A 15,040-nucleotide genomic window follows, 5' to 3' on the forward strand; every position below is an offset into this window, starting at 1 on the left:
TTCAGACACCTTGAACATTTCAGTTTAAAAAATGGTAATAAAATATGACAAGATCTCAGAGTTAAACTGTGTCAGAAAAACATATCAGAGAAGGATTTAGTGTACTTGTACACTATTCCTATCAAATAAACTCAAAAATAAAGATAAGCTAAACCAGTTGCATAATATTACATTGAAATTTAGCTAAATGACTTGACTTGCATGGTTTTATACATTGCTAAATCACCAATATGCATCATAAATATTTTTAGACCTGGACAAATTTGCTTTGATGATACAGCCATTACATCTGTTATGTTAAAATTTTACTTTGACGAGCCAAAAACTGTTTTTCTAAAGTAAATAAGCGACTTCCACTCTCATGTGCTTCTCCTTTTCACAGTCTGGCAGAAATTATGGTTGGTTCCAAAATATATGGTCACATGACAGTAAAAGCGTACTGTTGCCAAGATACAGGGGGTGGGTCAACTTACCCCACTCTCCTCTATCATTCATGAACTAACAATATTTATTTTACAGCATTTATTTATACAGGTTGTGTTAATTTAATGTCAGTTCACCAGAATCTATGAATAGCCTACTGTAGGGCTGAGCAAATATGGGTAGAACTCTTTACTGCCCTAGTACTTCAGAAATCCCTTTAAAAAAGGTATACATGTGAATTAAACATGGCACAATGGCTAATGGTAACGCCTATCTAGTGTGAGGGATTCATCAATATGCTGATTGAGGACTGTTGGGACACTCCAGGCACAGGAAAGTTCTGTCTGGAGAGACAGAGTCGTTTACACCTCAATACACCTCATCTGTACCATTTGCTTCACATGGCATATATGCTTTCAACTACCTGCTATGCATCTACTAGTGTTTTCTAACTATGTTTGGTCTCATCTGACAGTTTATAAACTGAACTGAATGATAGTGTACTTAATGGAGATATTGAAGTATCCTAATGTACCATCTAGGTATTGCTTAAACATGTATTGAGGAGAGTATGCTAATGTACTTCTCCCCCTCTTGATCACCACCCATTTGCCATATCTTTTGGTTTCCTGTCAGTTGGTTTTGGTGTTGGTATTTTACTCATGTATAACAATGCTTTGCTCAGGGTATAAGAAGGAAAGGTAACTGATGATCTGGGAGAAAGGCTTTAACCCTGCCACTCCCGCAGATCGATGCGTAACCTCTTAATACAAGAAAGGCTTTTACGGCCTCTTCTGCACAGCAGTGCATTATTCGTTACAACTAGGTTTTCTATACAGTATGTTATTCCATTCTACTGTCTGTATATTTAAACATGTAACTTAATAAATAACTTTGCCTGCTTTAAAGGTTTTAAGAATCTTTCCTTTTGTAACTGATAATGTTGAACGCTAAATTGACTGTAACTTTCATCATCTAAACGTTCAGGTTAAATCCTAAGTTTTCCTATCAATTCAAAGAAAGACTTTTACCTTTAATGAATAAGAGGTAAAAAATAATTTTAATGGAGTCAGATAAATAACCGAATTATGCGCGTCATCCTTCAACTGCTTTTTGTTTCGATTATTGGTTCAAAATAGCAGCGTAAGCTTCCAGCCTTACACTACTACATTTTAATGACCATTAATTATGAATGATTCTCTTTTCCCCCAGAATAGTGTAATGAAACTAAGGACAAACTAGACCAGGTTAACCAGCCAAACCCTTTGACTAAGATATAGAAAGGTAAATGTGTGTGTCTGTGTGTGAAATGTATACATGAAAGGGTAATTCTTTTAGTCAATATGAAGAAACAGATTCCAGTCATCTTTTCTCCAAAAAGTTTTTTTTTTATCTGTAAATCAAAACTTCACAAGTGCAAATACATCAAATATGAAATAAATACCAAAATTCAAGACCACCGATCAAACAAACAGCCACGCAAACATATCATCTTAAAAAGAACTATGATTATCATTAGAAATTAAAAAAAGAAAACATTGCAAATGGTTTGCAGTCTTTCCACTTTCCCAGAAAGCAGACCATTCTCTATTCATCTAATGACACGTCACAATGAATTGTGTTGTGTTTAATTTGAAAAAGGCTTTACAAGTCCTTGATCCATGGCTGTAGAAAGGCAGGCACGAGCTGCGTTAATAGCATCCTGCTTCTTCGGGTTGTCCTCCAGTTTTGCAACATATGTCAGGATTTCCAGCAATTCACTTTCAATGAGCTTCTTGGCTAGTTGTTCATCAGCATCCAGCATGTTACACACTGTCACAAGACCTCTGTGCTGAATTTCAGGGTTGTCATGGATACATAATCTCTGAAGGATCTCAAGCCACTGCCCACTCTGTAGATAATAAAAAATAATATTAAAGTTAATCATCTTTGGTATGAGCATCTGATAGCAACACTGTACCATTGTAGCACCAGTGAGACGTGAAGGCTGTTTAATGATACACACCACTTTAGTCATCTTAACAGCGAGTTTCTTCTGAGCGGCAGTGAGCATAGCCAGTGCACCAGCAGCTGCCCTCTGAAGCTGCTCATCATCTTCACCACAGAGCAGGATAAGAAGCTTCAGTTTATCATTGCCATCTTGCAGATATCTGTCTTGAACCTGTCAAAATAATGAATCTGGTCAATATTTCCAAAAAAGGCAACATTTGGTTAGCAGAATGTGTTCTCTGTAGTAATTTCATACCTCCTTGCAGCAAACCAGATTGCACATGCACTCCGTGGCGGCTTGTCTGATTTGATCATGTTCCTCAAACATGTAGTTTTCAATCTCTGGAAGTGCTTTCTCTTTTAGGATTTTTACTCTGTGCAAAGAGAGATAAATAATTAGATTTGCATTTCCAGAATAGTTCCAAATTTTAGGTTTACGGATTTGGTTCTGTGTAAATGATATTTTTCCCAATGATGTGAGCATGGCCCTTGGTTTCTGTTTTCTCTCTCTCTCTCCATCCATCCATCCATCCATCCATCCATCCATCCATCCATCCATCCAAGAATAAAGATAGAAATCAGAAATCGCGTACTCTTTGAGTAGGTACTGCTTTTGAGTAAGTAATTACTTCACAGCCATTAAAATGTATGTTCTATATAGTATGAATTTGTGCAAATGTTTAATAATAATAATTAAAAAAAGCCTCTGCACTCAAAAAAATGAACTTTCACTGTTGTTAGTTTCACTCAAACCACCCTTGTTCACATTACTTAAAAAACTCATGTAACTACATTAACGTAATTTAACTGCGTTGTTTCTACTAAAATTGAGTATTGTCAGCTTTACTTAGTAAGTGTTTGTTCAGTCAACTTAACATTGCTGTGTGAAACGCACACATTATTGTTGACATAACTAACTGTGCAGTAGATCTGTAGTTCCCAGCATGCTTTGCAAGGGACTGCATTAGGAGAGTAAATTTAGGGATTAAAGTGTTATTTTATGTGTTTTTCAGTAAAGGGAAAGATGTTGTTAGTTTATGTTAGTGTTTAATGTTCAGTTATGTTGGACATTTAGAGTAGTTTCTGTAATGTTTTTGAATTTTGAATCCATCATGCAGAAGAGTGTCGCACTCATATACGCATGCTTATAGGAAGAAATTCCTGCTGAGTTTGTTCAATTAGTTATTTTTTGAGTGCATTTTGGGGTGAGGGGCTGCATTCTGATATGTTGTATCCTTTTTATTTAAATGACTATTCAAAAAAAAAAAAGTGTTACGCCTTACGTAATCAACATAACATTATTAAGTAAACTGCACATATAAATATTATGTAACAGTGACATTCAAATGATTTGTATTTACTCAAAGAAATTTTGTCAGCTTTACTTAAATTTCTTTTGTTCATTCAACTAAATAGTTTTTTGTACAAATTACTCAATATTGTAGCGTAGAACCACTTGACACTTATTTTTTACACAAATCCAACAATTCCTTTTTTTGAGTGTGGTCAAAAAAAAAAAAAATTAATAAAAATCAGCATGTTGTCATTATCATTATTATAACTTATCAGCGACAGTTGTATCACTTCACTGTCATTCACAGATCCCCTCCCGTGGCCTTATGGGATAGTGAACTGTCCATTGGATGCGCACTTTGGAATCTTGCTGGAAGTAGTATATATTTTTTGCATACTTTTTTATGAATACTGTGAATACTACTCTTTTCACATACTGTTTTTTGCTTACTATATAGTAGAGAAGTATGCATATTAGGATGCAGCATAATGTGACACGAACCCTGCATTCCATTCGGAAAGGCTCATCCCTATGCCCCAATCCCTTCAAAGGGTTTACCCTCCGGAGTGAGAGCTTCTAAGGGATGAAAGGTGTAGGCATCAAAAAAAATCTTTTTTGGAACACACTTTTGCGTTTTCTTAACGTCGCACATTTTGTACGCTAGTTGACCCCCCAAAAAACACGCTTTGAACGATGAGTAGATTAATATTGGTTACTGTATTTGCATTATTGTAAGGGTAGGTTTAGGGTTGGGGTAGGTGTAGTTGTTAATAAAACACAATCTGATAAGTAGCAAATTAATGTACTGTTATTTTATTGTGAAATTTTGCCTCACTTCCGCCATTGCTGTATCCCTTCTATACACGTGGTGCGTTCCAAACGGGATATATCCGCACCGGTATCGTCCTTCGGAGGGCGATACCGGTGTGGAAAGCACCGAATATTTGCAGTTTCATCAGAGCCTGCAGTTCCTCCATCAGCCCACCAGAGGGAACCCTCACTGAATTTCTAGGAAGCCACTTCCTGTCCAGTCTGTATTTTATGTATTTGTGGAGTCTTGTTAGTGTTTAGCAACAATTCTTTTGCAGTTTTATTCTGATGTCTTGGTCTTTGTGATACTGCATTTGTTTTTGGTTTTGTTGTTTCTGGATCCTGTATTTCGTGAATGTTTGCATCGAATACTTAATGGTGGGGGGTTGCAACAAATCTCTAACTAAAATGTTTGACACTCACCGAAGTTTGTCATTCAAGGCAGCAAGATTTGTAAGACCCAGCAGAGCTTCAAAGTTTTCCATACCATCTCGTTCTGTGTTTAGCAAGGAAACCAGTGGTCGTACAACTTCATATATCTGTTATGGAAAGGGTAGAAACATGGAAAATGAGGTATTCAATTTTATTGTAAATATTTCATGCTCAGAAAAATACTCTTAGTATTTGAAATGAATGTGTGATATCAACATAGGATGCAAAAATGTATTTTAATTACACTTTTCATGACCCTTTAAGCATTTTGCCCATTCGTCTGGCTTTCACAGTGCTACAGAAGTAAAAGGTTATCTTACCCTCTCGCCAGGGAAGGCGATTTCAGGATTGGAGACAGCAGCGATCTTAGCCAGAGCATGGCTGGCCTTTACTTTTCCTTTGTCGGTTCCCTCCAGGGCTAAAGGGATCAAAGCCTGTTGCACATAGTAGTGAAGAGTTTATATTTCACAAAAGTATGAGATTCACTGAAGTATCTGTTGGGTTTCTATTTGCTCTGTGGTCTCTTACCTTTCCTCCACCTTGAGCTACAATTGTGCCGCGATCTTTAACATCATTTGCCAAGGCAAGAAACACTCTGGGTGGACAAAAAATAGTGTGTTAACTTCAACAGCATAATAGGCCATATTATATATATTGTTTTAGAACTTCTTGAGTCTTACCTTGAAAGCATCTCTTTGGTTTGATCGGTCAGGATGGAATTATCAGCTTTGACCATGACAGCAAGAGCTGATGTAACTCCAGCTTTCAATAGCCTCTTCACTCGCCTTTCAATGAAATCCTTCTTATCCTAAAGCGCAAGCAAAATGCTTTAAAATGTATATATTAACTCAACTTAAGTATTTATTAAGAAAGTAAATGGATTTATTTGCCATATCACCTTACCTTCGGGTGCTGCTCAGGGACGTGTTGTTTGGAGAACTTGGCCAGCTGCACCATCTCCGGGATGATCTCTTTCTTGTCATAGCTGTTGGTGCAATTGATCAGGGTGCAGGCAACAGCATACAGGATGGTCTTATCTTTTGACTATGAGAGACAAATGTATATTGTGTATTTGTACACTGACATGTGAATCTCTATAGGTTTATTTGGTCTTTCACATACCTTGGCGAGCTCAAACATGGCCCTCAAGGCTGCTTCATCTTCAACAAAGTCATCTTTTACATCAGCATCATTGGTAAGATAAGCCAAACCTTCAATGGCCCATTTCCTGGTGCGCACATCAAGTGTAGGGTTGCAGAGCCACCTGAAATAAACCAAATCTATAGTTGAAATGCAGTTTGACCCTATAACTTCTGCACGGAGCAATTACAAACAAAATCAACGCTGAATAGGCATTGTTAATGTAAATGAAGGTGGTAATATGTCAATGTATTTAATGAGTTTCTGATATCAGAAATGAAGTGTTTTGAACTGCCGTTCAAAAGTTTGGGATCGGTAAGATTTTTAAAAATGTTTTCCATTTTTTCTTCTGCTCACCAAGGATGCATTTATTCGATCAAAAATATGGTAAAACAGTAATATTGTGAAACAATATAAAATAAATGTTTTCTATTTTAAAATGTGCTTTATTCCTGTGATGCAAAGCTGAATTTTCAGCATCATTACTCCAGTCTTCAGTGTCACATGATCCTTATTATATGCTGATTTGCTGCTCAAGAAACATTTCTTATTATTATCAATGTTGAAAACAGTCGTGCTGCTTAATATTTTTGTGGAAAGCATGATACAGTTTGTTTATTCAGAATTCATTGATGAACAGAATGGTCAAACAGCATTTATGTTTGAAATAGAAATGTTTGTAACATTTTACATTTCTTTACTCTCAATTTTGATGAACTGAATGCATCCTTGCTGAATAGTATTAATTTCTTTAAAAAAAATCTTACTGACCCTAAAGGGTTTGAACGGTAGTGTGTTTTCTAAGTATATAAAACTACTATAGTAAAAGATAAAGGAAAATGTAAATTCTCATAATATAATCTTTCAAATAAAAGATAGCTAGTGCTCTCACTTTCTGCACTGCTTGGCCAGTTTCTCAGTGGAACCCTCTGCAAATTGTCTCATGCTGTAATCATCTCCTCCAGCTGATCCCAGTTTACACAGACCCTGAGAAAAGAAATTGGATATATTATGTTACAAACTATATCAAATGCTCTCATTTAACCACTAATGAACACTGCTACAGTTTGAATAGCATTTAAGCATGTCATTTGCTTACCACAAGGGCTCTGATCTTGATCTTTTCATTCTTAGTTTTCTTGTACATTTCCTTTAGCAGAGTTACTCCATTGCTGATAAAGAAGGAGGCTTTGCTGGTTTTGGTGGATGCGTGAATGAGGGCCTCCACTGCTACCAACTGGTCCACTTCACGCTCGGATCCACAAAGTGCCACCATCATCTCCATAACGCCCTGACGACCTGCAAGGATGTTGCCCACGTCAAAAGGCCCCTGCAGAATGCCTGACAAAGTATTGATGGCATGGATGTTTTTGTCCATGTCGTTGGGGTCAAACTTGCTCCTGTTGATAAAAACCAGCAACGTTAAAAATAGTATATGTGCCGTGATCTTTCTAAATCAATGCATGTTTAAATAGGGTTCTAATTTTGTGGCAAAAGTGGAACTTACTTAATGTACTCATCACAGATATCTCTGAAGTTATCTCGCTCAGGGTCACAGCGCAAGTCATCGTAGAGCTTGTTGAGGAGAACGCTGGCAATCAGCTGTGTGTTTTCTGTCAGCTGCAACTGATCGGGAAGGTCTGGAACCTGACCGCAGACCTTCAGAATCTTCTTCAGGCCTGTTTTCGAGACATTTCCATCAAAAAAACATTAAAACATGTCCTTCTATCAGCTTGAAAGGAACTGAAAGAATATGATTGCGTTGGATAGCATAAAACTAGGGATGTACCGATATGAACATTTTGGCTGATGCTGACAATTCTTAATATTTGAAAGCCGATAACCGATATATTGGCTGATAAATCTAAATCAAATTTTTTATAATTTTTGAGAGCCTGATTACAAAAACAAAAGTCTCACCAATAAAAGCCATGTCCCAAGCACACAATTATAATGTTCTCATTATAATATTATGTAGCAGACTTGACAGACTTGCGCTGTACTTAACTATTTTCCTTATTAAAGTGATTTCAATCATATTTCAAGCAATGCGGACAGTGTGCATCTGAAGTTTCTCAGCTGAAGGAAATAATCCATTATTTATCGGCTTTAATATATCGGCCAAATTTTCTTATTGGACCAATAACGATAACGATCGGCCGATACTGATATGGTGGCCGATATATATTGTGTATCCCTAGCAAAAATAATGTGTTATCTCTTTCTTCATATACCAGTGGTTCTCAACCTCACTGTCTAACAATATTCAAAGTGCTGATTACTTTTCTATTTTTTGTGATTGAGATTAAAAATTTTACTTACAGCTTCTACCCAATAATTTCTGAGCCTGGCATAACTAGAAAAATTTATATATTATAAATGTAACATTTTATAAACTTACATGACTTTTCCAGGTCTAGAAATCACTAGGTTTCTTCATATATCCAGGTTTTTCAAGACATCCTGGTTCTTTAAATAAGAACCACTTGAGTTTAGGGTCCGATTCTCACTATTAATTATTTGCATATTACTAGGATTATTGGCTGTTTATTAGTACTTATAAAGCACATATTAATGTCTTATTCTGCATGACCATATTCTACAACCTCTAATCCTACCCAATACCTAAACTTAACAACTACATTACTAACTATTAATAAGCAGTAATTAGGAGTTTACTGAGGTAAAAGTTACTTAATAGTTAGTTAATAGTGAGAATTGGACCCTAAACTAAAGTGTGACCAAGAAAAAACAAAAACAGTTGTTAAGAGGGTTAATTAATATAAGAACCTAATGCCTGGTTTCACAGACAGGGCTTAGATTAAGCCAGGATTAGGCCTTAGTTCAATAAGGGCGTTTAAGTAGCTTTTGACGTGACGTGACGTGACGTGACGTGCCGTGTGGCCAAGTATGGTGTCCCATATTTGGAATTTGTGCTCTGCATTTCCCCCTTCAAGTGCACACACACCATGAACACACACACACTGTGAACAATCACCCGGAGCAGTGAGCAGGCGCCCGGGGAGCCATTGGGGGTTAGGTGTTTTGAGACGTACCGTGGTCAATGGTGAAAAGGCACTTGGAGTGATCAGTGTCTTTCTTGTCTTTTCTTGGCACATTCCTGGTCAGAAGGTTCAGGGCCTGGTCTCGACCATGTCCAGACACCTTCTTACTTGCGAGCATCTCCAACAAGGCAAGCAGGATATCCTTCAAGTCCCTACTGGAGTCTGCCAGTCATTGGACAAAAGCAGTTTGCACTTTTACCACTCAAAAATCCATTGCAAATTGGTTCACAATCTTCAGTAATGCTCCTCTGAATGCTCATTTGCTCAGTTGCTCTCTCTTACCGAGTACGAGGGCCTCTTCTTTGCCATAATTTCTCTGGTCTCCTCCAGTGAGAGAGTCATAGACACACTGGAACAGGTTTGCAGTTGCCAGAGCAATCTCCTCATTGTCCACAGCCATGATGCTGCACAGTTTGCTGATTCCTACCATGTGGATGATGGCAGTTGCCTTTAAAACACAAACACATTATTAACACAAACATTTATAAATTAAAGGCCACAAACACAGGAAATTGTAGAACTGCACCAGGAATAACATTGCCTTTAAGACCGCATGAAATTAAAATGGGTTGTTGTGGTCTTTATTGTATTTTTATTATTTCATTATATTCTTTTATTGTATTATTTATTGTCTGTTTTTTTTTTTTGTCTCAGTAAAAATAAAATCAAGAAAAATATATATATATATATTACAGTTTGTTAATATGTCAGGGCTCAGTGCTATTATCTACTAGCCTACAGTTAGGATAGTGGTTCAAATTTTTACTTTCCCTGCCAAAAAGTTCATTGAAAAGTAATAAATAAATTAAAATAGTTCATATTGCCATTGTTTTACTCATGCAACCTTAAAAAATAAGGTTTTGACACCAAATATTATAAAAAAAATTTTTAAAGGTGTAAACATTTAGCAATAAAATGAGAAAACAATAATCAAATTAAGAGCAATAGCACAAATAAATCCAACAGAACATACAAGTTTTTTAGGAAGGTCTAAGAGTAGTTTTCAGGTACAGAAATTAAAAATTAATCAAATAAATATAATAATAAATATATATTAAGACTTAAGTTACAAAAGTTATTCAGTCAAGAGCAGTGAATGATTTTTGTTCTCTGTCACTCGTTTGATTAACATTAAAAACACGGACAGCCACAGGAATATTAGGCTGCTATCACTTTAATAATGCGGAATGTATGAATGACAGCTAGTGGTTGAAATGGGTGCTGCAGTCCAAATTCAAAATATCATTTGCCCCGCCCCTCCTCCTCAGACTCTACATTGACATGGGTTGCCAGTTTGAGGACATGCAACAGGAGCGAGCTCAACTGACACTGGAAGGCGAGGAGACTTACACACTGTAAGGTGATTAGATGATTTGTTGATTTATTATGAGTTAATATCACGTTTTGATATGCTCCCGTTCATAGAGATTTTTAGATGGATGCTGAGGCTTTTTACGTCGGATAGAATCTGCGATCTCTGACCCAGTTTGTTCGCTGGCTTCCATGGCTGCAGTTCGCTGCATGCGTTTTCTGCCAACTGGCAACCCGGGGTGGTGAAATACTATTGGTAAATTGGCACACAGAATGCACATTTCAAAGTAAAATAGGCCTACCTGGCTGTAGCAATGGTTTTCAGAGAAACAAGTATGTGAACTTAGCATGTTTCCTAAATATCTGCAAACATATTATGGTATTTTTATGCTTTAGTGCAGTCACAAACTTACATACAGCACCTTTAATACCCATGGATCCAATATATAGTGTTACATGTTTAGGTTCACTGGCTTTATTGTTGAGCCCATATATACTAAATTATATTATATTATATTATATTATATTATATTATATTATATTATATTATATTATATTATATTATATTATATTATATTATATTATATTGTTTTCTCTTAATAATTAATACAGTCAGAGAATATGTTGATTAAAAGATATTTGTTCTTGCCCCAAAAATAATCAAATTCATTTTGACCAATTCGTTTTTCCCCTCACATCAATTTTGTTTTGTGACCTTTATTGTATTCATTATTATTTATCTATCTTCTTATATTGTATTCTTTATTGCATAATTTTGAAAAATCATTTTAGTAAGTTTTTTTTGTCTTGTTTTTCAGTAAAAAAAAAAAAAACTCCTGATAAAATAATAAATGTATTTTATATAATAAACGTCTTAATATGTGTATTTATTAATGTTTCGGCTAAATAATTAACACATTCAGAAAGTATGTTAATTAATGGATATTTTTCTTATGCATAAAAATATGCAAATTAATTTTGACTAATTGTTTTTCAATCTCACATAAATTTACATTTAAGCCACCTAAATAAAATATTTTTTGTCTTATTTTAATATAAAATACAACACAAAAAGTAATGCTAATTAATTCAGCATAAATTATATTAAAACGAGTTTCAGTATCTTAATATATATGCATATTTATGTATAGTTTTAATTTTGTGCTTCTCAGGTAGTTTAGATATTTTTTTAATTGGTTGGTTATTTGTCTGTTCCTCACCCTTGCTCTGTGGCCTGTGCACATTCCTGACAGGGTCCGGACGGCAGCCAGAATCATCTCAGGTTTTCCTGTGTCAATCAGCTGCACAAGTAAAGGCACACCGTTGTTCTCGAATATTCTCTCTGCTCCCGCGTCCTCTCTGGCCAGCACAATCAGATTGTTGGCAGCCTAGTGAACCCAACAAACATGTTGTTCAGTTTAACTGAGCAAAATTTGGCTTGCGAGTCTGCGATAGATTCACTTAGTTTTGCTTTACTGTTCCAAGCTAAAAGGGAACAAAGTTCTAGGAAACTGTTCAAACCTTTTCTCTCTTTTCCTTATCTGATTCATCTGAAAATAGGATGTCAAACATGTTCTGCACTCTGGAGTCTGTTGAGAAGGTCGTTTTTAGCTGTGGGGAAAATCAGATACGCTCTTTAGAAACTCAGATGTGCTTTATGTGAAGTCAAAAGCATTCTGGCATAAACGATCCTCACCTTCTGCTGGATCTCAGCTCCGAGTCTTCTGAGGGTCTCGAGGAAGGTCTTGTTTTTAGGCTCTATGGTTGCACATCTCTGAACGTCCTTAAAGGCCATGTCCAGTTTGCCAAGCTTCTCTAGCGCTTGGCATCTTCTGTACAGAGCCTTGATGTCCGCAGCATCCACATCGATAGCTGCAATTGTATAAAAGAAACAGATCGGCATTCATTAATAATATTTTAATAGATCAGCAGTAACATGTTTAAGGTGTTTGATGGTAAAATGATTATATATATATATATATATATATATATATATATATATATATATATATATATATATATATATATAAAGGAAGAATAAATTTGCAAATCATACCTTTAGTGGCGTCTGATGCTGCATTGTTATAATTTTCCTGAAAAACAAGACACATTAAATGAAATTTATTCAGAAATATGTGATATGCATTCAAGTCACGTCGGAAAGATCGTGTTTATGAGTTGAACGCATATGAACACCACCAAAAAATAGTGGAAAATAAAGTGGAAAGCTCTGGAGCCCCGACATTTACGAGTTGGGGCGTGTCAGTGACATTGTCAGGCTTTTTTTTACAACAAAATAAGCTAATATAACCATATAATATGTAACGATAAAGTTTACAGTGGCTTTCTAAATTAATTAAAAACATAAAAAAGCAAAACACACCTGATGCACATTCGTAGAGGCAGAGTTTAAAAACAATTCGAAACAAGCTTCAGTGTTGTTGTCAGATTTCACTGGTGTTTTTAAAAATTTAATTTAATCGTAAGCTTAGTGAAGACTTTTGGAGAATTTGATATTTCCCCATTCACAAAGATCCCTTTGCTGCATTTGGATGCATAGACGCCGAGAGGCGTTTCAAAGATGGCCGCGAGTCTTAAAGGCATAAAGACATCTATGCTTAAAGGGACTTACACCGCCATCTTGCTTCGACAAAAATGACTTGAACGCACCTGTTGTACACACGACTTCCCAACTCGTAAAAATGAACTTCCCATAATGTGTGCACTGTACAGGATGTATCCTGCCTTCACATGCTCTCGGAATTATCATAAATACGAGTTTCCTAAGTAAAAAATTGCACATGAACACCCTCTCATGTAGAAACTTGAATGCAATAAGCTGGTAATCACAACTTCAGAAGTGGGAATTATCAAATAGTAGGCCTACGTGAAGCAGTAGACTCTTACCTTTTTCAGGAAACAGGCTGATCTGTTCCTGTAGATGACTGCGAGCGTTTTCTTGTCTTTGCAGGCTTTTATGGCTTTAGTGTAGCACTCGATGGCTTTGTCGATTTCTCCAGCCTGGAAGTGCTTGTTACCCTCATCCTTTAACTGGACTGGATCTTCAATTTCTCCCATCTAACAGAGAATGGTTACATTTTGTTCACATGCAACTCTTTTCTGTATACAGTCAAATTCATGCAAGTGTTATATGTAAAATGAATTAGATTGAGCTTTCAGACAATATGCTTGCACGCAACATTAAAAAGAGAGATATATATCATCATACTTCCACAGTTGATTAATAACATTAGGAATTGCAGACATTTTTATATTACAAGTCTTCTAAAATGTTATGTTTCAATATGCAAATGAGGCATTATCTAATTACATATGCACTAATTTTCATAAAATTCCAGAACAGAAATTTGAGCGTTGGATAAAGTCAAATACTGACAGAAAGTATTGTCAACAGCCAGAAAAATATGTTTTTAGGAATAAACATTGTATAAAATCAGGCAAATGATGTATGAACAAACCCCTCTGTTAAAACCTTCAGAATATAGATAGGAGTAAAACTGTAAAGTTTTGGTGTAAAAGTGCAGCTGAAGAGGAGATTTCTGGTTCAGTGCATGAGAAAAAAACACATCCTTTAAAGATATTGTAATTAAATTCTACAGACATGCATGTAAATAGATAAAGTGCAATAAAACAAACACTTAAAAGTGATTTTGGATGTTTTCTTTCCACTAGTCTGAAAACACACATTATGAAAAGCCGAATAGCTCAAAAATCTCAAAATTGACCAGTGTATATTTTTGCCTGTAGAATCTTGCCTTAATCACAAACTTTTAATTCAAACACATTCCTTGTACCATTTCAATTTCGCACATCAAAACATGTTCAAACTTACCATTTAGGTGCCAGTTTTCTCAAGCAAATGGTCAAGCACATGTTATCTGACTTTAAATGTCTGACCCTCAAGCCTTATTTGGGCAACAGTGTGGCCTCATAAGAGTAGCAATACTGAATGCAGTGAATTGCAAATTCTGTTTTCTATAAATTAGAAATATTCCCCATTCTGTCTCCTATGACAAGCAATAATGCATAGTTACGTACCGTCATTGAAGTCAATTCTGCTTCGTCGTAAGAGGAAAGTCTGTTCTGTGTCAGTGTAGTTTCTTGTCGTTTGGGTTTATCAGTTGTAACAGCCCCCCAAGAGTCACTTATATATATATATCTTACACATGGGGGGCACATACCAGGATAACGGATGGATCCATTTCATTGTGAGGGGTGGCACCGTCTTCATCCACCCCTCCTGTTGCTACAAATGCATTTTGCATCTTATCAGTCACAACTTGAGGTTACAGGCTTTCATGGTTTTTCACTATTCCGCATCATGCTGTTCATTTATTCTGGTTATGGTGGATTAATTTTAATTTGCAGATGTGAGGTCACCTCTTATATCAGTGAAATAGCCTCTCTCTGATATGGTCTATTTAGGGAGCGGGTATGACAGCTGAGAAATCAGTAGCAAATGTCCAGAGCTGCCTGATGGGAGGGGGAGGGAGGAGGTGTCTCCCAACAGCTGGTGTGCTGGAGGTCTGACTGGTACTTTCTAGAATTGAAGAAC

The 15,040-nt window shown here is 36.1% G+C and overlaps 1 protein-coding gene across 1 annotated transcript; it reads right to left on the reverse strand.

Annotated features, from left to right (window-relative positions):
* Positions 1-1,795: 1,795 nt before the first annotated feature.
* Positions 1,796-14,592, reverse strand: unc45b (unc-45 myosin chaperone B). Its single transcript, XM_067394494.1, has 20 exons — positions 14,524-14,592; positions 13,372-13,542; positions 12,521-12,557; positions 12,161-12,336; positions 11,986-12,075; positions 11,685-11,852; positions 9,436-9,601; positions 9,145-9,315; positions 7,596-7,767; positions 7,188-7,488; positions 6,981-7,075; positions 6,071-6,212; positions 5,852-5,992; positions 5,629-5,756; positions 5,477-5,543; positions 5,269-5,382; positions 4,940-5,055; positions 2,669-2,786; positions 2,429-2,584; positions 1,796-2,314 (listed from the first exon to the last, which is right to left on the reverse strand). The coding sequence occupies exons 1-20, from the start codon at positions 14,527-14,529 to the stop codon at positions 2,051-2,053; spliced, it is 2,799 nt and encodes a 932-aa protein (XP_067250595.1). The 5' UTR covers positions 14,530-14,592; the 3' UTR covers positions 1,796-2,050.
* Between the last annotated feature and the right edge of the window lie 448 nt (positions 14,593-15,040).

This window comes from Chanodichthys erythropterus, chromosome 9 (assembly GCF_024489055.1).
Source record: "Chanodichthys erythropterus isolate Z2021 chromosome 9, ASM2448905v1, whole genome shotgun sequence".
Classification (NCBI taxonomy): Eukaryota; Metazoa; Chordata; class Actinopteri; order Cypriniformes; family Xenocyprididae; genus Chanodichthys; species Chanodichthys erythropterus.